At 42.9% G+C, this 22817-nt stretch overlaps 1 protein-coding gene across 1 annotated transcript in view; it reads left to right on the top strand.

Moving 5' to 3' along the window:
• Positions 1–22817, top strand: part of atad2b (ATPase family AAA domain containing 2B) — a 69481-nt gene that overhangs the window by 2290 nt on the left and 44374 nt on the right. The window contains exons 3-22 of the mRNA XM_047573210.1: positions 2238–2269; positions 2377–2524; positions 4320–4419; positions 4523–4649; positions 4772–4921; positions 5017–5092; positions 5298–5399; positions 5643–5754; positions 5896–6011; positions 6155–6329; positions 6498–6586; positions 7480–7639; positions 9425–9515; positions 9692–10003; positions 10633–10783; positions 12576–12762; positions 12874–13059; positions 19781–19919; positions 21114–21307; positions 21418–21577. Coding sequence (XP_047429166.1) covers positions 2238–2269; positions 2377–2524; positions 4320–4419; positions 4523–4649; positions 4772–4921; positions 5017–5092; positions 5298–5399; positions 5643–5754; positions 5896–6011; positions 6155–6329; positions 6498–6586; positions 7480–7639; positions 9425–9515; positions 9692–10003; positions 10633–10783; positions 12576–12762; positions 12874–13059; positions 19781–19919; positions 21114–21307; positions 21418–21577 — 2807 coding nt within the window. The remainder of the gene's footprint in view (positions 1–2237; positions 2270–2376; positions 2525–4319; positions 4420–4522; positions 4650–4771; positions 4922–5016; positions 5093–5297; positions 5400–5642; positions 5755–5895; positions 6012–6154; positions 6330–6497; positions 6587–7479; positions 7640–9424; positions 9516–9691; positions 10004–10632; positions 10784–12575; positions 12763–12873; positions 13060–19780; positions 19920–21113; positions 21308–21417; positions 21578–22817) is intronic.

Below are 22817 nucleotides of genomic sequence, written 5' to 3'. Positions count from 1 at the left end.
ATATAAAAATGCTGTGCCTTCCTCTCTCGCAGGAATAAATACATTCTTTATGTGCATATTTGTCCACGTCGGGTAAACATCAATTGATTAGTCGAATTTTGGAAGGGAACGAAACATGCCGGTAGCAAAACAAGTCGTTTAAACAAATGAAGGAAAAGATGGGAAAAAAAGGCTGCGATCTATGTGAACAGCGAATTTTGGTGTGTAGGTCGTCGTCTTCTATTGAAGGAATGTAGTGTTTTTGACTATTATAACGGCCAAAACAGTTTTGTGCACATCCAAAATATATATCCAGAATTTGATAATGTTTTGAGAAATATAAATGAATACATCAATCAGTCACAACATTAAAACCACCACTGATATATTGTGTACGTCTCCTTCATCACTCCAAAACAGTTCATTGGGGAATGCCTTCTGTCGGTGTCTCATGGTGTCTGGCATGAGAACATTGGTAGGGGCAGTGTTTCCCAATCTTTTTTGAGCCATGGCACATATCTTTCATTGGAAAAATCTCACAGCACACCACCAAATAAAAATGTCACCAAAAGTGTATAAAATGATCATCTACGGGTGTTTTGTTCGGAGACGGCATTTAAGTTTGCTTGGAACCATGGTTCTGTTAGACAGCTTTTCCCCACCCACCAAGCATAATAGAGTCACCTCGATTGGTTCCCTGGTAAAAATAAGTCCAAAGGGAAGAAAACTTGCATTGTTTTGTCTTGAGCTCATCTTTTTTTTGCCTTTTTCTGACCGCTGCTCATACTAGGACCTTCATCTGGGTCAGAATTTTCTCCGTAATCCAGTTTGGATTGTGTACTTTTTCCTTTTAAGTATTTATCCATCACTATCACAGCTGTCTCACTCGAACCATGACTTATTCTTATTGTCAACAGGTAGATAGACAAGTTAATTACCTACCTTCTGCCATCTAGTGGAAGAGGATTTAATTGTTCTCCCTGCCACTATATGTATATATACGAACCAAGACTAATTATTTGCAGCAAATGAATAACAGTTTTCTGACACATTAAGTGAAATTGGATAATTTCCCGCTGCACAGTCAATGATCTCTCACAGCACACTAATGTGCAATGGCACAGTGGTTGGAATCACTGTTCTATCATATCTAGCAGATACTCGATCAGTTTTGGATGTGCAGAGTTTGGAAGCTGAGTCAACAGCTTGGTCTATGTTTTGTGTGTGTTTTTTTTTTTTTTTTTTTTTTTTGTGGTTAAGTGGTTCCACGGCAGTTTTTGTGGTGTGGCAACCCACATCACCCTGCTGAGGATGACTGCTGCCATTTGGGATTGTGGTTATGGGGTGGGAGTGCCTGGGTAGCAACACTGTTTAAATGGGGTGTGCATTGACTTGACTTACCCTTTACGCTTCTTAAGTTGACACAGAGGCTACAGCGTTGACGCAGAGCCTGTGCGGACTTGGCTCCATAGCTGACGTGCAAATGCAACAACGCGCTGCGCCGTCGCATGATTTTTAAATTGATTGTTTTGGATCATTAAAGAATCTGTAAGGTTGACTGAACAAGTTGGGAGATAGAGAGATTGGTTTGACTCGTTAAAGTTGCAGTCGCCATTGTTGAAGCACTTGTCAAGCAGGAAGTAGAAACAAAAGCGGCGCCTAGTGTTTGGGTGGCGCTGTCACAGAGTGAGCCAGATTGATGAGCGCACAAGTATGAATGGCTCACACTCGTGTAGGCTCCATATGCAGGTCACTGTGTCTAGGTCCTGCAGTACTATAAAAGCGCCTTAAGCAACATCCAGGACCAAATGTTTCTTCTTCTTTGTAATGAGATGATCTTATTGACTTGCGTTATAGACTTCATCTGGTCAGTGGTTTTAATGTTGTGGCTGATTGATGTATATCTTATCGGATCATTTATGGACGAATCTAATTAGAGTGACTGAGTCACAGCAATATTGCCGTTCAATGTTTAAGAAATATGAACAAATGTTCTTTCAAAGTAAAAGACAAAGTCATCTTAAAGTAATTTCCTTTACTAGTTTGTCTATACGAAGTTTAAAGAAGGCAGAGTTGGTCGAGGTGACCTTGATGTCACTAACTGTCAAGTGAGGTCTAATTCTTTTCATGTCATGTATTGTAATCAGTGGGGCAAGCAAGCTCAAACATGGGCTACTAAACAGTATTATGTGTGATTAACTGTAATCTTCTGTGCAGATGTCGAATATATTTTCACTTTGTTGTTGTTCTGTTTCTAGGCTGTCCTCTCGCATAATGCAGAATGGGCACGGTAATTCATTTCTTTTTCAATCTTTTGTTTTTTAAAATAACATTTGTGTGTTGGGAAACTTACCACCAGAGAACTAATCTCCATTTTATCTTTTATTGATGCTGCAGCCCATATGAATCACCGGAATGAGGAGAGCGGAGGGGGAGATCACTCTCGTATGAACGGCCATGTGGAGCTGAAGAGGAGCTGCCGGGTGAAGAAGAGCCAATTTGAACACCTCAATCAGAGCCTGCTGTTTGACCAGCTGGTCAACAGGTAGCTGGCAGTCACGCTACTCACACCTTTCTTTGCCATATTGCTTCAAACAAAGGACAGGCAGGAATTGTCAATGACAAATTGGAACAAACTTGATTCATTTAGGAAAGTAATGGAAACCGACTCTTTGTACTTGTAAAGGTATGACAGATCCAGAAGATACATTTTATAGGTTAGAAAACTGACTGTCATCTCCTCCTAAAATATTCATATTTGTTGAGTAATGCATATAGTTTTTGAACAGTGCAATCTTGAAGATGCAAATGCAGTACTTCCCTCCTGTTCACAACACAGAGATGAGTCATTCTGGTTTGAGTTTCCATATGGCAGAACAGAGAGACAACACAAGAAAAATGTCACTGTGGACTGTGGACACAGTTGTTGATGAAAATCTTTCAGACAAAAACGTTTACTCATGTTGAGGATTTAAACGGATACCTGGAGCTTGGTACAATTTTTCTGTACTTTACTCTTTAATAAAAAAACATGCCAATTCAGTGGTTACAATTAGATTTAGACTGATTTTGTTTAACAATAAATAAATCACAAATAGCAAAGATAAACCACATACACTTACACTGCACAAGTCGCTGCCTGCCACTGCTGCCTTATTGTTGTTGTCACTAATGCTCCAATGCTGCAATATTTCTCTGTAAATGTCATGTAATTTGTTTTCATTCTAAAAACAAATATGACATACTGTTATAGCAATGTTTGTAAGGATTTTCAAATACAGCAATATATATTTGCAATTGAGTTAACATCAGCCTAGTTAAACGTGAAAAATGCTGTTTTCCTGAACAACTATCTAACTGGTAAATCAATTACCGGGGATTGTTGAAGTTGTAAATGTTCACTGAAAGTCTCTTGTTTCTGCTTGCTGCAGGGACACTTCAGCAGGCACGCTCGTGAAAGTGAATGCGTTCTTATATATCAGCCCTTCACCAAATCTTAGTTTCATAAAGTTTGAAGTATTCAGCCTTTGTTTAAAATAACAAAGAGCTGTTGATTCAACCATTTTGGAGGCTGTGGTTTGCAGGACTGCTTGATTGTAATCTGTTGAACCACTGCATGTTTGTATTACTGTACAAACCTGTTTTAGTCAGTGGGCTAGGCTAAATAACAGAAGCGCTTTAGTGTTTAATTCAGCTGTGTTTACCACCACAGCCTGCATCCTCCGTAATGATCGTGAAGTCAAATTATCACCTTTACGATGCTGCCGGCTGTGGCTTGGTAGGTTGTGGGGTTTCCTCAAAGCGGAGGGTTAGCAGTTCAAAAATAGAAGCAGCGTAGAAGTGTGTGTTTGTGTGAGCGAATGGGTGGGTAGATGTGTCGGTGTGACTGTAAAGTGCTTTGAGAACTAATATTAAAAAAAACAAACAAAAACAAGACTATTTAACATAAATGGAACATTACAGTCATGAGGAGGATCTAGTGCAGGACTGTTGTATTAGAATTTTTTTTCATTCGTGTACCTAATGAACTGGTGCATTTTGTGTTTGACAAGGTGTTTTCTACAGTTAGAACTGTTGCTCCAACTAGCAACGCAATTTCATGGTAAAAATAATGCAGTGATAGTTGCATCAAGGTTTAAAATTTGTAACCATGGTAGTCATGATGGCTCACCAATTGAACGTCTTGGACGAGCTGCAAGGGTCAAACATTTCATTCCGACGTATACTTTACCCTCTCAACCATATGTGCTTCGAGGTACCAAAACAAACCCGACTCATGTTGCGCTTTAGTAAGCATGCTTTCACTGTGTCACACTGCGTTGCTCCGTGCGTGTTCGCAGCACTGCCGAGGCTGTCCTCCAGGAGATGGACAACATCAGCAGCATCAGGCAGAACCGCGAGGTGGAGCGCCTTCGCATGTGGACCGGAGAAACGGAGGAGGTGAGTGTGGCGAGGCCGCGTCGCAGAACGCGAAGCCTGAAATGTGCCGCTGCCCGGCGATGCGAGGTGGGAGCAAGTGATGGCATTGGCTCTGTTCTTTCAGGAAAACATGGACATGTATTCCAGGGTGAAACGCAGGAAATCCATGCGGAGGAGCACTTTCAACATGCCCGCGCACCACAAAGTTATGAGTAAAACGGAGGAGGAGGAAGAGGAGGAAGGGACAGAAGGTCAGTTTTCTTCTAATGTTCTCAGAAATCAGTGGAGCAGGAAAGACATCATGCCAGCTTTAAGCACAGAATACCTTCAGATCTCATCTGTGGTATTCTTAAAAAGCACGTTTCATTCTCAGAATCTCATGGCGAGGAGGAGGAGGACGACGCAGAGGATGATGACGATGAAGATGAAGGAGATGAAGCAGAGGAGGCAGGAGAGGAGAATGACAGACCGTACAATCTGAGGCAGCGCAAGACCGTGCAGAGATACGAGGCACCGCCCATCGGTAAGTACTATATTTTTAACACGTAAACAAACTATTTTTCAGCTTAGTCACATTAGAATGCATTTTCATAGCCTTGTATTTTTTTGCTTTCTCAGAACCGGTGAGCAGAAGACAGAGCAACCCCTCACTTTTTGACACCCACAGATCTCCAGCAAGAAGAAGCCATATAAGGTGGGATGAAGTCTGTTATTTAAAAAAAAAAAAAAGAAAAGGAAAAAAAAAATGCCAAATGTGTTACACTGCGCATTCTGAAGCAGCTTTTCTGCGGTATCGTTAATGAACCAGGACCTGTATTTATGCCAAGATTCCTGCTGCAGATAAAGTAATGTGATGGGGAGCGATGCTGTACTGAATCTAGATTGTCACACTTCTTCAGGGTGAAGAAACACGCCATTCATAGCAGCGACACCACCTCGTCCTCTGATGAAGAGCGGTTTGAGCGAAGGAAAAGCAAGAGCATGACCCGGGCTAGGAACAGGTGCTGGCTGCTCCTTTCATCTTCCTTTCTCCCTCCTCTGTTCTACTAGCTTTTTAAGTACTAAGGAAAAGTTCAGATCTAGTGTTTGTGGCCATTGTGTGATGATCACGTGCATCAAAGTTTGTATCCTGTCAGAATTAGCTCATAAGACGCGCTCTCTAACTGTTTGATAAGACTACACTGGTCTTTATGTGTTCGTTTTACTCGGATATATTTATTTATCAGCTGCTATTGTTTCAACAGATGTTTGCCCATGAACTTGACTGCAGAAGACCTTGCTAGCGGGGTGCTGCGTGACCGGGTGAAAGTGGGCGCAAGCCTGGCTGATGTGGACCCCATGAACCTTGACAACTCAGTAAGTGGAAAAACTTCTTAATACCAAAACATGGATGTGTTCACAAAGCACCGTTAAACTGAAGTACTACTGAGTTGCTTCTTGCTTTAAGTTCTTTCACAGATATTTGGATCACTTCAAATGTGTGTCTGCTCTCCTTAGGTGAGGTTTGACAATGTGGGTGGCCTCCGCAATCACATTCAGTCTCTAAAGGAGATGGTAGTGTTCCCCCTGCTTTATCCGGAGGTCTTTGAGAAATTCAAGATTCAACCTCCAAGGTGAGTGGGACTCGTTTGACAGATTATTGCAAGAGTTTGTTTAGTTCATGTTTTCTGGCAAAACAAATGAATGGGATCCTCTGACATAAATGTGATGTCATAGGGATAAAAGTCACTCTCACTTTGTCTCCCACGCCTTTCAGAGGGTGTTTGTTCTATGGACCACCGGGGACAGGAAAGACCCTGGTTGCACGGGCTCTTGCCAATGAGTGCAGTCAGGGAGACAGGAAGGTTTCCTTCTTCATGAGGAAAGGAGCCGACTGCCTCAGCAAGTGGGTGGGGGAATCAGAACGGCAGCTACGCCTGCTCTTTGACCAGGTGAGTCAGCTGTGCAGCACCCTGGTTAAGTCAAAGGAAATGTTAGGAATATTACCAAGGAATTGCAGCTTCAGTCACTTCATCTGGAGAAAACTTGTTATATTGCACTGAAATTGAAATTAACTTTTGGGGGGCTGACGTTTGACCTTGTTGTTCTCTGTGCTTCAGGCTTACCTGATGAGGCCATCCATCATTTTCTTTGATGAGATTGATGGTTTGGCTCCGGTTCGCTCCAGCAGGCAAGACCAGATACACAGGTAAGACAAATGTGTTTGTAGCCTGCACGTCAAAAATAGTACAGTTGTTTTGTGTACATGTTTATTCTTAAAACATACCGGTACCTCTCACACAATTTTCTCTCAAATTGTCCATAGAGTCTGTTTGTCTTTGAGCAGCCTTCGTATGAACTTATCTTTTATGTTCTCACTTAAACACACTCCTAATCTGCAGCTATAGAAATGGAATAATACGTCTTCAGTTCTCACACTGTGATAAAAAAAAATCATTGCTAAATGAGACAATTTCTTTGCCTTCCTTTGGCACATTTAATTCTAAATTACTGCTGCTATCATTCTGCTTGCCAACAGGTGGTGCAGGTTTGCTGGAATTTCTCAAACTGCTTTACATTGTAAACCAAATTGGCCTAATCTGTATTTGGCTGTTTCACATTTTTGACACCCGAGTCCTTATTTGTTTGTTCATTTGGGGTTGAGTTACGTCAGAAGTGGAAACTGAAAGAATTTTTCCTGTGATTTATGATGAGGGATGTATCTTATTGTGCAAACACAGCTTGAAGTTGATCCTTACTAAAATGATTGCTGTCTACAAAATGTAATATTTGTCAGAAAAAGTGTGCATGATCTTTAGACACTCTCCTCTTCCTGCCGTGAGTGAATGTATTCATGAAGCTCTAGTCAAGAGGGAAAAAGAACAGGCCACGCTGTTTTGTTCAGTATGTAGAAATAATACCTTGTTTATTTGATGAGCACTGGCCCACGAGAATTGTCAATGTTGTTTCAATCTCAAATAGTGTTTGAGCACTTGCATATGAGTGTGTGTATTTTATATCATTGCAATACAGTATGTACAAATTATTTGTTATTGAATTGCCGTCATCTGGTAAACTCCCGTCTCCCTTTTCTCTGTCCAGTTCTATCGTATCCACTCTGCTGGCCTTGATGGACGGCTTGGACAGTCGTGGGGAGATAGTTGTCATTGGTGCTACAAACAGACTTGACTCTATCGACCCAGCACTCAGGAGGCCTGGACGCTTTGACCGGGAGTTTCTGTTCAGCCTGCCCGACAAGAAGGTGAGGCGTCAATATTGCACATGCAAAACAATGGCATCAGAGCCTGTGCTTTGGTAGGTTTACCTTAAATTCTATGGAAGGATGATTTGTCTGCCCATGCGATGCTGTATTCTCATTCACATCCAGACGGAGACGCAAAATAATCCAGAACTGATTAGTCTCTTACTCATAAGTCCGGCGACAAAATTAGTACATGCAGCCCTCCAGCTATTAAGAGTCTCCTCAGCTTTTTCCTCGCTGTTGGATGTTTTGATCTGAGAAGAGAGTCGCTGAGCAGATGCTCATTAGGTTTCCGCAAAATTAAAAAATCAATTTTAGATGATGCGTTAGTGTTTAGATCCTATTGCTTTAATCTTGCGCTACATGGGGGCTCGTTTTTTTTTCCCGTTACGCATTAAAACAATGTTAAATGTGAGTGAACGAGACGGCGTATCAGATAAACACCAGAGTGGTGGCTCCTCCCCATCGAGCCTGCCTAATGGGTTGTCTTGCATCGTTTGTGCACGCAGTAGGATCGTGGGTGATCAAAGCCCAGTATGCAGGCCATCGCGGGCGGCTCGCCAGTAGTGAGCTCCGACTGATTTGAAACTCTGCTCTTGTGCAAGTAGCCCGTTCTCTAGACGCATTCAAGTTGAGCTACGTTCTAGTGTTGCCCATGACAGACAGATGTATGAAGTCCAGCTCAGTGGTGTCTTTTGAATAGAAAGGGAGATGAGATGGAAACTCTTGCCCTTGATTCTCGAGAAGGACCGCTTTGTTCTCAATGGCTGTTCATCAAAGCATTGTCCTGTGGAGACACTGCGGTGGACTGTAGTGTTGGCAAAAACCTTCAGTTGAACTTGGTTCCTTTTTCATCTTTCTCATAGTGTTATAAGTTGTAGACAGAGTTAAGTCTACAGGCCTGATCAGACCGTTTATTAAGGTCTGATCCAGGCAAACCGATCGTGAGTGACCAGCTTTTAGGTACGTGTGTTCAGACCCCCTGCATTAGCATGAGTCCCCAAATGTGTCACCAGATGCCAATGAACTCCGACATCATACTACTGCTCCAGAACTGAGAACAGCGCTGTCTTCTGTGTGTGTGCCATGGCTCACACTTATTATTTATTAAGTTATTATTTATTGATGTGCACCCTGACGTTAGTTAGACCTGCACAAAAACTCAGAATATATCTATAAGTTTCCATACCCACAGTAATGTCTGGTAATAAATTAAATTAAGACGTCGGCGAGTGAGGAAACACTTAACCACACACACGGCTCCTTGAACATCAACATGACCGCATCAGTAATTAACAGAATCACACTCATGTACTCATGTTAAATTTTGTAATTCTTACTTTATTTTTTATTTAGTTAACAACTACAAGGACAGAATATTCTAAAAGACTCTCATTACTAATGAACAGACATCACAGTGCTTTTTCCTTTACAGATGGTAATTTATAAAATATTAAAAATGTTTTTGAGGGAACCTCCGTTGAGTATAGACAATCTTTAAAGCGACTCAGAACGCATTGTGCTCACACTAACAAAGAAAAGTATATATGTGACTCAGACTACCTCCAAATGTGATCAGAAATTGATGGTGTTCACATCTGTTCTTTCTGCAATCTGATCATCCAGATCAGATATTAACGCAAGGTCTGAACAGACGTGCGAAATGTGTTTTTGATTGTGATGTCGATGACGTTATGTGCTGGTCGTGTGCCCTCTTGTATTTACTCTTCTGTTTTTGTGTCTCTTTGTCTTTTTGTTTCTGTCCACCACAAACACTCCTTTCAGGCCAGAAAGCACATTTTGGAGATCCACACGCGGGAATGGAATCCCAAACTGGCTGAGCCATTTGTAGATGAACTTGCAGAAAAATGTGTCGGTAAGAGTAATGCTAAAGTTTGAAAATGTGTGCAGCATGCAGTGTTGAGTTGTAGGTCAAATACCCAAGACAGTTGATCTTTTCTCCTAGCAGCCATAGATGGAGCAGCCCTTGTTGTTTTGTTCCGTTATTTTACCAGTTGTTTGTTCACCTTTGTTTTCCTGCCTCACTCTCAGGCTACTGTGGTGCTGACATCAAAGCACTTTGCACAGAGGCAGCCTTGGTGGCATTACGTCGCCGCTATCCCCAGATCTATGGCAGCAGCGTCAAGCTGAAGCTGGATGTCACCTCCATCGTCCTGGGGCCCGGCGACTTCGGCAAGGCAATGAGGACGATTGTCCCAGCCTCCCAGAGGGCTCTGGCTCCCCCGGGCCGAGCCCTGTCCCCCACCCTCAGGCCCCTGCTGGCCAATTCTTACTCCATGGTGCTGAAAGCTCTGCTCCGAGTCTTCCCCCACGCTCAGTGTACTGACAGGGATAACACACACGGTAGGGATCTGGAACCCAGCCACCTGTGCTACCTTTTGTTTTCACCTTCCTGCAGCTGGTTGTCTCCTCTCTCCTCCGACTCTTGCTCTTTTCCCTCTTGCCACCTGTCTCACTTGTTAGTTTGTTTTGTTGTATTTGATTATCTCGTTCCCCAACCTTATTACCAGAGCTCTTTGTATCGCTGTGGCACATTGAATGTGCAGTGAAACATCCCCCCTGTGCATGCAGAGGTGATGGTACAGAGATTGGATAACTAGTCATCCTGTGAGCTCTTCAATACCTCAGCTCCTCCTCCAGACAACAGAAGAGTATTTACAGCAAATTAGGCTCAATGCAGCAGTCGACCAGCAGGAGATTGCTCCAAGGAGTCGTACTTCTTCTCGCACCCAGTAATTCCCAGGGCTCTCTATCATGTTAAATGGCCTCTACATCTTGTCTAATATACACGCTCTCTTCTTCATTGTTACTTTTATGGTGAATTGGTCTTATTAATGTCAGTGATGCACTTACTTTGAGAATTAATTTTTGCTGAAACAAACTTTTACATCAGTTTGCCACCATTGTACTGAATAACGTAGCAATATAGTGAATTGCTGCAGTTGTATAAGGAGTGCTACTCTCTGTGCTAGGCGGCGACAATCATCTGCTTGAAGAGGACTTGTTCAGCGACGATGACAATGAGGACGGCTCTGCTTCCATCTACGAAGTCCAGCCTGCTGCATCCCCAAAGAGTCTGCTCTCCTCTTCTCCAATGCACAGACCCTTCCTTCATTTCTCCTCGTAAGTTCCTGCAGAGTTTTTATGAAGTTGTGCCTAGTCCCTTGTGACGGATTATCAAAAACCTACAACATATAATATGTAAAATTATACTTGATACACCTTCAGGTCAGCTCCATTTAAAAACATTGATCTGATGCTGAATGCTGTTCAGAGGTTTTGGCACAGGAAGCAATGTGTCACCTCGGCCATGTTTAATGATCCTGGGATCGATTCTGGTTATTTAAGTAGGGACAAACACAGCAACACTGTGCATTGAAGTCTTTCTAGGAGGAAGACTTTAATGAAGATAAAGCACATGGTTTTCATGCAAGTGATCGAAAGTGAGAAAGTATCATGGCAGGAATCTGCAACAAATGTCTTTGCGATTCCACATCTAGTGTTTGTTATGAATCCTCTGTTGTTGGGTCAGAATGGCTATATCATTCATTTTCTCTATATGAGAGAAGAAGATTGTAGTGAAAAGAGTAGGCGATAAGACCATTATAAAATCATTATTTCAGTCATTCAGGAATGGAAAGAGGGCAGTGCAACTAAATTGCTACAGGACTGATCTATAGCTGCTTGTTAATAGACAAAATAAATTGATGCCTGTTGCCTTAAAAGCTGGATAACCATGGGTTTCTTATAGCGTTAATATGGCGCCATTATTGAAAACGCCTGAGAAGTGTTTTGAAAGCTTGAAATCTAAAAAGAAATGTATAAGAAAAAGTTTTGTGAGTTAGAAACTAAGTTTAAAAGGGTTGCATAATGTTTTGACTGGAGCCTGACAAAAAGTCAAGTCTCTGCAAATATTATCATTTTTCATTCTTCAAAACTGCAGCTCACTTTTTCACTTTCAGATTTGTCACTTTTCTCTAAATGTATTAGTTTGTTTTCCAGCTTTGTGCATTTGTCAATGGTGACTTAAAAAGGTGACATTTTATTTTGGAACTGTGAAGTATGTGTATTTATGATCGTATTGCACTGCAAGTATACATCCTTCAAAGTTGAAAACCGTGGCAAATTTGAAACTCTAAAAACATGTTGGAGAAATATCTGATCTCCTTAACATTATGCAGCCTTTCCAAACTTTATTTCAGATTTAGATTTCAAGTTTTCAAAGGTTTACTTTTCAATTATGAGAAGATATTAATCCCTAATTGTCGAGTGCTTCATTCAAACGCGTGCGCTACATTGGAAGAAATCTGTAGGAGGTCGAAAAAACATGCGGAGCTACAGGCAGCATATGGGGGAAATGATGTAAAACTGAGGTGAGGTCATTTCTGTCTTGCTGTGCTGTTTTGTGAAATGCTGAATTTGACTAAAGCAAGCGGAGCCCGTGCTGCAGACACGTTGTCCTCTGTATGTCTGTATGACGGGTACACAAGGGAAGTTGGAGGTTTGCCCAAACTGTAATGAGCCTTTGCTAAAAAAATTTTTGCTGTCCAACCATCTCACCTGAGTGCAGTGTTGATCTCTCCCCAGTTAAGAATTCGTAGCTGTCAAGTCTTCAGTGCGTCCCGATCGCAAAACAAACTCCTCGTCCTTGAAACCTTCAACACTAGTAGAAAGAGTTATGGATTATCGCTGGTGTTGTTAACATGCGTGGAGGCACTTTCGCAGCCGGGCCTGTCACCGCATTTACGTTAAACTTGCATTTGTAGTTAAACCTGTGCAAAGTTGAGCCGGCATCAAGTGGAAGGAAATCAGTGGGGCTTCTGCTGTGACACGGCTGCGTGATTGGCAGGGCTGCTGTTTTGTGTTCATGAGGTGACGGCGATTACACTGACTACCGACTCCCATCTCCTTGTAGCTCTGCCCTACAACAGCCCACAGCGTACAGGCCGCGTCTGCTGCTGGCAGGGGCCCCAGGCTCAGGACAGAGCTCCCACTTGGCTCCTGCCTTGCTGCACCACCTGGACAAGTTGCCGGTGCACCGCCTGGATTTGCCTACTCTCTACTCCGTCAGCGCCAAGACGCCGGAGGAGTCCTGCGCTCAGGTAACGCTCAGACACTGATGCGTCAAGAAGGGCGTGTAATTTATTCTTTTTTCCGACCCCGTCCCGTTCGGGTTTAACCGACGACGCGCGCCCGGCCGCTGTGGGTTGCAGGTTTTCCGCGAGGCCCGCCGGAGCGTGCCCAGCGTGGTGTACATGCCACATATCTCAGAGTGGTGGGACACAGTGAGCGATACTGTGAAGAGCACCTTCCTCACCCTGCTCCAGGACGTGCCCTCGTTCAGCCCTGTCCTTATCCTCGCCACTGCTGAAACTCACTACCCAAAGCTGTCAGATGAGGTAGGAACACACGGCTTATTTTTATTTTTTATGCTTTGTGGATGTTACTGTAGTTGCAATACCCTCAGCCTTGTGAGAAAGGGGAGTGTCGGCCCTCGGTATTAGAGGCTGAAGTCTGATTCAAAGGTTGTGTTTTTTTTCCCCTGTAACACTGGAATGCTAGAGCAGATAGCATGTCAAGGTCAAACCCTCCCACTGAGTTTTTATCTTCTTTGGCTCCATTAACCTTTTCTTGTCATTTATCCCACTCCCCTATTTTCTCCCTGGGCCTGCCCGCCCCTGCTCCTTCATCCTTCCTCTTGGATTTATTATTCTCTTTCTGAAAGCCAAAACAGAGTCGGACTACCCGCTGTGGGTTTGACTGTAAGGGATGGATATGGTTAGAGGAAGTGGAAATTGAGAAGATTGGAAGAAAAAAAAAAAAAGGAGGACACAGCAAAATAAGAAGGCGGGTCCTTTCTAGTGAGGCAACAGAAGGTTTAATTGGGTCCGGGGGTTGGCAGCATGTCTTCACCCCAGGCCACACACTCCATATCAATATGCCTGTGTGGGGTTTTTATCTCCTCCGGTCTCCGTGCGTGTGTGTGGCTGCTGTTTGGCAAGCCCTTAACCCTGGCCACGCTCCAAGACCAGAGAGGCTCTTGGGATGATTCGTTCTCTGTAGTTGCCTCATTAGGACGGAGGCACCTGGGCCGCTGCACCCAAAGGCCAAAGCTCTTTATTAACCTAAGTTTCAGTTTCCACTTTTATTTATCATTTTTTTTCTCTTCTTTAATGGTAATTTTAACTTTGTGAACTAGTTACTTTTTAATCAGTGTTTTATGTTGTGTAGTTTCTCACACTTGAATTGTTGCTTTTCATCTAACTTAGCTCCTCCGAGTTGGTTCACCTGCTGCGTTAAGAGGGCAAGAGATGTATGAAAATAACTTTACACAGCCCATTCAGCTTAATGGTCACATGTTAGCCTGCTGTTCATTATATACTCAATGACTGGCAGAAACGGTGTGGATCGGCATTTACTGCTTTCTTCAGATTACCCTTTCTTTGGTCATTGAACATTTGGAGAATTGGGAAGCACACGATGGGACAAATGGCGCTCTCAAGTCAACATGGAGCTATCAACGCTGTCCTCAGGCTATGCTAGTTTTCTCCTTTGTGTTCTTCTCCATTTTAAGTTTCTGCTGCTACTTTAGTGGAGTTGCATCATTGCACTCTGTAATCAGATCCTTATAATTACATTTAATTACATTGTGAAGACCTTTTTTTTTTTTTTTTTAATTCAAAGTTATATTAAAAAGCAAATAATCCTACTTGCGCCACTCACTGTGCCTCTGTCTGATCCGTTCCCACACTGACACTGAACATTTTGGAACATTGTTTAGAGGAAATGCTCCGTACCTTTGCCGTGTCGACCACCGACATTTTCGGTGTTGAGATTGAAATCTCCCCTCATTCTCAGCAGCGCTGACCTTAATGGATTGGCTGTTCTGTAAATGAAGCGGAGATTGATTTCTTTGAAATATGTTAAAACTGTAGTTACATTTCCACTCAGCACTCCAGGCAACCTTTAGTTTCAAGTTATGTTCAAACGTTCCATGACCGAAATCATTCGCTGACCTAAATATGTATTTTAGATAAATCCACGCTTCGAGCTTCAGTATAACCAATTACGGAACTTATTTACTTTGATGGATTACTCATCTTAAGCAGTTTTCAAGCTTCTCATTTTTGTCCTATTCTGAGACGACGCGAACCCGTAAAAAATCTTCAAGTAATTGTGGAAGAATGAGGATCACAGTGGGAGGCACAAAATAAAAATTATCTTGAATCTCTGTTAGTATAAGATGTTTATTTTCAGCAGATTCCTTGAACATTAGTCAGCCATGTTAACGATCAGTAATTTAAATGTATGAAAAACAGTGGATGATTTTCCATATGGCGTTAAAGCCATTTTAAAAACTGACATTTATAATTTGGCACAAAATCTTAATTTTGAAGGCCGCTTAAGTAAACCCCACCTTACTTAAATTAACTGACAAAAAAGTGGAATAGTTCAAATTTCTATTCAACGAATGACAAAAATGAAAGTCAAATTAGCCGCTGTCGTCCACAGAAAAATCCATCATGTTGATTAGGTGTGTGGGCTGATGTGACTCGGGGCATATTACATCTGTCAGTATTTACTACAGTGCTAACTTGTATCATTAAAACCACTGACAGAACAAAGTAAATAACATTGACCATCTTGTGACAATACAATGTTCTGCTGGGAAGCTTTTGAACCTGGCATTCATGTGGATGTTACTTAGACATGCAGCGCCCACCTAGACCAGACCAGGTACCCCCACCTCATAGCAATGACACGCAGCCATCCCCAGCAGGATGCAGCATGACGCAGACACGCATGGCCAAAAATGTTTAGGAACAACTCCCCTCAACCCCCAGGCTCCCACTGACCGTTACCAGACACCACAGGACGCCCTCAGAAGGCCCATGTCCATTCTCTGATGTGTCACAGCTGTTTTGGAGGCTTAAGGGAGACCTACACAGTATTAAGAAGGTGGTCATAATGTTATGCCTGATCAGTGTATACTCAGAGGAGGGAGCTTAGCTAATGTACTTCTTCATTTCAGTTTTAATGTTGTTGGAAGAATGTAATCAGAGATGTGCTGCTCCTGGACATTAGCGATTCATTGGTACAGGCGGTCAGCAAACACGCCTGTAACTCAGCTCATTAAATAGTAAGAGGGTCCACCCAGTGGCACAACCTAGAACGACAGCAAATCAAACCTTCTGATGGTTTCCAGCTCTTCTGCTCTTCACCCCGTCACTTAATAAACCTTTAAATTATGGCCGCAATTAAACGTGAATGATTAATTCTCAACTGATTACTACATGCTATCTTTAGGTCTTACCTGGAGAACATATACAGTAGCTGCTGCCCCTGATAAAGGCGTTTATGGTTTCCCAGAGAGAGCTGATTGTCAGACTGTTTGTTGAAAGAACTGAATATTGTTTAGGCTGGGCACCTTGGATCTGTTTGCCCTATAATTAGAGTTGTTAGTTTTATTGATCATTTTTAAGCATGGACATGCTGTATTATATGATGCTTTAAGTGATTTGGCTATCCCTGAGAGTGTTGTTTCAATCTCTGGCACGGAGAACACAGTGACAGCTGCTGTCTCAGCTCCAAAGCTCGGCGGGGAACAGGCAGCTTCCCTCCCCAGCCAAAACTGACACCGCAGGCTTGGGTCCAACTACATAGCTTCCCTCCTTCCCTTAACAGCCGTTCACTCCGCTTAGAGTGTCTTCCTTTTCTCTGGAAGACCAATGGAAATCGTTCGAACGTGATGGCGTGCTCTCCGTCGTTATGTTTAGCCGTGTAACATTTGGGATGTGGGTTTAAAGCGTCATGAGTGCATCGTAACTGCACCAACAGCATGTAGAATGGGAATGTTTCCACTGGCAATTTACTATGAAGATGCAATTATTAATGCATCAGGAGTCTGGTCTCACTACTGAGGCACAATAGATACAAAGTAGTAAAGACGGTTATGTTCTGTGATGTGGTCGTGATAGCTTGGATGATGGTTTCCTGCAACAAAACATGGAGGTAGTGTATGTATAATCCTCAGACAGTGAATGCGCTTAAACCCGGGGTCTTTTTCACCGTGGAAAAAGGTCAAATAAGAAGTCCAGACATTTTTTTCCCCCGTTGATCAGAGCGGTAAGAGTGTGCCCGACTTCAGCACTAACATGTCCTGTCGTTGTAAAATGCATAATAAAGTCTGCGATTGGACCTTCACTAGCAGTGGGATGTGAATGCACACTGTAGAGTAACCAATAGGGACACCCAAAACGTCCACACTCGCTAAAATGGCCTGTGATTGGTGGAAAAATGCCGTCACGGGGTAATTTTTATAAAGCCCGTAAATACAACCAGGAGGAGACACAGAAGTCAGTTGTTCTCTCATAACACTTGAATTTCAATGTGCTGACAAGCTATTATCGAATTTGGACAAAGTAACACCAAAAAATAAATGACAGACTCTGCCTTTAAAGCACAAGTGTATGTGACAGTTCTGTAGGGAAACTTGAAGGTGGGCTGAAAAGCTGTGATACAGATAATGGACTGTTCAAATGAGAATGACGTTACACACTTTGTCATTCTTCCTTTGATTGAATTTGTGCTGCTTCACTCATTTGTACGAAACGCGATGAGCGTGGTTCTTTAAACAAAAGCAAAACAGCATCAGAGAAAAGAGCGAATCCTTGTTTCTGTATCACCTGGCACAGGGAGGGTTTCAGATGATGTTGTGTCGCTTTTGTGTCACGCACCACTTTATCACTATGAGCGAACAAGTGTCGTCTTGTTTCTGCTGCTTTTCTGGGATCTTTTTTTTTTTTTTTTTAAGGTATATGAGCAAGACCTCTCCTTACCTACATTCTGCAGCTCACTTTTTTATGGGTGTTCCAAGGCACCTCCAGGCCAGATGGGGCATGTAATCCCTCTAACTTGTTATGGATCTCCTCCTCGATGCCTGTGCCAAAAATCTCTGCTCAGGGTTGAAATATGGAGACCAAAACTGCCTCGACTGACTCCTTTCAAAGCGAGGCATCAGTGTTTTGGTTTTTTTCTTCTCCAAGGCCTTTCCCCCTCGCTCTGTATCTGAGGTTCGGTCCGTTTTGCCTGCTTGTATCAGTGATCTGATTCTTTTGACCTCTACCCAGAGCTCACGACCGTGAAACATAGATCTGTCAAAAGAAAAACCTTACTTTCCAGCACAGCGAGAATACTTCTGCTCCTGGGGACTCACCTTACGCTCCCTCGTATCTGCACAAAATTGTCGCCATCTGCACATTGTGCGTCATTATTGGAGATTTTTTTATTATTATGATGGTGGCAGCGTTTCTGTGCGCGAGTCTTTATGTTTTCAGAGAGCGCTCTTTGGCTAGTGGTGGTCCAGGAAGGCCTTTCAGCTGCAGCTGCTCTTATGTGACTTGCATTAAGACTTACTCACTCAACCCGACACATGTCACGCATAAAATAGAGAGATTTTTTTTTTAGTTTGCTTTTAAGCAATTTCTTCAGTTAAGAACCCATCACAGTAGGAGAATGATGCTTAAATTGTCTTTTTTTTCTTTTCTTACTGTTGCTCTAACCAGGCAGACGTTCCCAATTTTGTTTATGCATTCAGCTCTCTTCTGTGCCCCCCTTCTCTTTTTAACAATTCATTCATCCACGCATTTCTTCTACCCCTCCCTCCCTCCTGTCATCACCCCTGCAGCGTATGTCATGATGGAAATACTGAGAATCATTACCTGCTGTGTCCTACATACACTTCGACTGTCTCCGTCTCCCTCGTTTTCTGCCTTGTTTGAACTCCAGTCCTGTTTTTTTGAGGGTGTAGAGCACAATCCATAGAGAGAGACAAAGAAAGAGAACAGAAGGCAGCGCGGAGAGAACAAATATGCCACGGATAAGGGAGGGGATCGATGTGAATGATAGATGGGGGGGAGATATAAAGTGGAAAGTTGGTGCTTAGTCAGCAGTCGGGCTTCCTGTTGGGAGCGGCCTTGAGCTCCGTGGCGGGAGAGAACTGGGATCTGTGAAGCCCCCTGTAAACCTCGGTATAGATTCATACCAGAAATTAAGGTTGCTTGTGTCAGGGTTATATGTTTTTATGTCAATACCGTATTATTTATTGGGTCATTATAACAACATGGTCAGCACTCTCCACCAAGCAGCCACAAAACAAGGTGAAACAGAACTATGTACAGTTCTATCCTCAACAGTGTGTTATTGAACATAAACGCAGGGTGAAATCTCATTTGGTCGTGTTGTTCCGCTCCATTGTTGTTTGGACTGAAAATATACTGGTAAATTTACAGAAAAATGTACTTTTTCAGAATTTTCTTCCTTTTAAACTTCAAATAATATAGTCTGCTAAAGACCACAGGCTTATGCAACACACACAAGTACAAACTGAACGTAATAAAATGTAGAAACCTAAACAAACAAGCAACAAATATCAGTCATAACGCAATACGTTTCACATGTTTGAGTGGAACATTTTTTGCTGCACGTCCTGAGTACATCTTCCATTTTTGTGCAGTGCGCAAGTTTAAAATTTCAGCTTTTTTGTGGTTAAACGTTGCAGAGTCGGCTCCTGGAAGGCGATGCATCAAGTTTGGATAGCTTGTTCTTTATTGGTTTGATTCCAGCAGAAATTTCCAATGAGCCGTTTCGTGCTGTTAGGAGCTTAAAGTTTTCATGCTCAAAATTACTGCTCCCTGCTGTGCTCAGTCATGATTTAGTTTAATGTACTATCTGATCGAAACAGGCCTATTATTTATAATTTATATTATTTATATATATTTTTTTCCCCCCTAATTTTCTGCAGAAACATGCACGTAACAAGCATAATTTAGTGTAATTAGTTTGACGCTGGGTTTACAAAATGAATTTGGAGCAAGCGTAGTCATCTTAATGTTTGGTTAATTTGACAAGGATTTAATGTTGACAAATGCAATGAATCAAATCAAATCTGCCCTGTGAACAAGATGAAAGGAAAATGTCGAAGCTTGACACGTGAACCTAGACATCCTCTGCTGTTGCACTTGGTATAGTATAGTATAAGCTGTTACACGAGGGCTCTGACTGCACAGCATTGAATATATCATTGTATGGATGAATGATGACTTTTATTTATTGTTTTAGGTGAGAAGCATATTCCAGAGGACCTACGGGGAGGTGTTGACGCTGAGCCCTCCAGGAGAAGAGGAGAAAAGGAATTTCTTCTCCAACCTGCTGCTGGTTCAAGCAGCCAGACCTCCACCACGCCTCAGGAAAACGCTCGGTACTTGCTTTATCTGCTTATTCATACACATGCAGCACGAGAGAATAGTGACTCATCTCTGCCGTCGTTCCTAGAGTGTAGTGTTGGTTGCATGCACGTTTATTCCCCTGGTTTCTCCTCTCAATCCTCTCACGGCCACTTTTGGATCTGGAGTGAGGTAGAGGAGCAGATGTTATTTGATTGGTTGCCTTTGACAGATCCTCCGGTGTGAGCACCTAATTCATATAGGCAGACTAGAGTTTAATATTTGACGTGTTCAGGATTGATTTAATTTCAGCTCAGATTGAGCGCAGAAATGTACAGATGTAAGACCGGTGTGCGCCCGCTGTGCAAATCCCAGACATCTTTATCCGTCACACATCAAAATCAGGCCTTGAGCCGCGCTCAATCACATCCCCATTCACCTCTCCCACCACCCCCCCGCCATCACCCCCGGCGCTCGGCGCTCCCTCGGCCCTCTGGTTCGGTTCTATACGAGAGAAATGTCCACCGGGGCTTTCAAATGAAAATAGTGCCAAGCGTTCATCCGCCGATTCCTCATTGATGCGAGGCAGGGGTCCTCTGGTTTACTCGCTCTGCGCTCCGCCTCACTAAGACAGCGGTCTGATTTCCAGCAGAGAGGCCAGCAGAAAATCATGGAGGGGAATTGCTGTGAGAGGGCCCGGACGCGATTAACCATAATTAGAATAAGGGTTTGGATTGCTGCTAGTGAGTCGAGCGGCCTTAGGTGCTGTGGAGTCTTCCTAACGATGTTGGCAGATGCTTTGGGCAGGCACCGTTACCTTGGGAGTGGAGGAGAAGATATCTGCTTGCTTTGCTTCATCACCCTGCCACTGGCCAGAGGCTGTTCCCCCGTTTATTTCAAAACCTCTGTTTGTGAAGGAGTGTAGCTGCAGTTTTCAACGAAAATGACCTTTGAGACATGTTTTTCTTTCCTGGGGTAACTTTTCTTTGGTACTCACAGTAGTTTTAAAAGGAAATGGGCCCGAACCAGACTTGAAACCACTCTGTGGTCCGCTTGCGTCTTTCATAGTTTGTCAGCGTGTTGTTGTTTAGTTAAAACACACACACACTCTTTCTCTTTCTGAAGCACTCTGCATTTTAGGTCGTGCCTACACTGTACGTGGAAATGGTGTGAAAGCTTTGTTCAGTGTCTATTTTTGCATCTCACTTTTCTTGCTTTTGTCTTAACAGAGAGGTGTGAAGACGTGCTGCCTGTGGCGGAAGCTCCAGGCCCCAGGGTCTTGTCAGCAGAGGAACAGCGCCGCCTGGCTGAACAGGAGGAAAACACATTACGGGAGCTGAGGCTCTTTCTCAGGGACGTGACCAAGCGCCTGGCCACCGACAAACGTTTTAACATCTTCAGCAAGCCAGTTGACATTGAGGAGGTAAATAGAAGGGGGAAGGGTGAAGGGACCCCCTTTGGCATATCTCATTCACAATTCAACTAGGCCGGTTTCAGGCTTTTGTTTAAAATACACCTCTGTTTGTGTGTCAGGTGTCAGACTACCTGGAGGTGATTAGGCAGCCCATGGACCTATCCACTGTCATGACAAAGATTGACACCTACCAGTACTTGACAGTCAAGGACTTCCTGGTGGACATTGACCTCATCTGCAGCAATGCTTTAGAGTACAATCCTGACAAGGACCCTGGAGGTGAGGACCAAAATGCTCATGAATATGCAAAAACGCAATATAGAAATGTATAAAATGCATGTGCACGCTGTTTGCAAACCTCAGTCTCCATGTACTGCACTCGATGTTTGAACCTCACGTCAAGCTTCAAAAGTAATTGTAAAAATTCTAGAATTTATTTCCCCACATTAATCCTAATCAGTCTTGAAAATGTACAAATTACCCTCGATACTTTGTGTAATTATTATTATTTGTATAATATTTTTTTTGCAGTGACACGTGGCCCTTGATAAGAATCCAGCGCAGAGTAATCGAACTAATTACAATGGGTAGATGTTGTTACAGCTGTGTGAGTTAAAGGAAATTGGATGTAATACTTAACTGACTCAACTCCATGGTTACCAGGCAGTAAAATTACAAAACCTAAAGATGGTCCTCTTTATTGTGGAAATTCAAATGAAGTGGAGTGCGTGCAGGCCCCACTGAAAATAGCGTTCCCACAGTGTAATTCATGCTCTGTAGCTGTGGAGGCTGTGGGTGCATGAAAATTTAATTGTATTTTTTTGCAGTTGGAGCCAATTCATACCACATCCTCGTTCCCATCTCGGTAACTTTTCTCTCAGCCTAATATTGGCGCACACCCAGTTTTGGCTTTTCATTGTCTTGTACAAATAGCGGATTTATATTTGTTGTGAAAATGTAATAATTACTTACTTGATTGAGAAAGTTCGTATGTTTATGGATTATACAACAGTTAATAGGGAAAGTCAAGAGCCGGTTGCGTAGAGGAAGTAGTCCTTCTTCAGAACATTCAATTAATATGACAATTTAAATTCTTGCCTTTTGTGTTTAGCTGCTTCGATTCCCTCGCAAGAGTTTTGCTGCTTGATACTAATGGGTAGCAATTCTCCGCTCAAATGAATAAATCATATCTCTATCTTTGCAGGCGTGGGGCTGGGTCATTTGTAGGAATACAGGGTGTGCAAATGATACACTAAAGGGGAAAAATGCGATTAGGAAGTTTAATAAAGAAGACTAACGAAGCCTCTTGCCTGCTCACCCAGTGCCTGGCCCAGGGAATATGACCCAGACCCTGCACAATTATACTGCTGGGAGAGTTCTACACCGGCTCTCAAAAGTGCTGGGAAAAAACCTCATTATCCCTCACTGGTCTGTTTCTCCTTGTCCTTCAAGCTAATGTTATCATAAAGTCCCAGATGTGTAGTTTTTTCTTTTTTTTTTTGGTCTTTTACCTCATCTT

This window comes from Mugil cephalus, chromosome 21 (assembly GCF_022458985.1).
Source record: "Mugil cephalus isolate CIBA_MC_2020 chromosome 21, CIBA_Mcephalus_1.1, whole genome shotgun sequence".
NCBI classification, from domain to species: Eukaryota; Metazoa; Chordata; class Actinopteri; order Mugiliformes; family Mugilidae; genus Mugil; species Mugil cephalus.
Note: the sequence above shows the minus strand (reverse complement) of the source record. Positions and strands in the feature narration are given on the sequence as shown.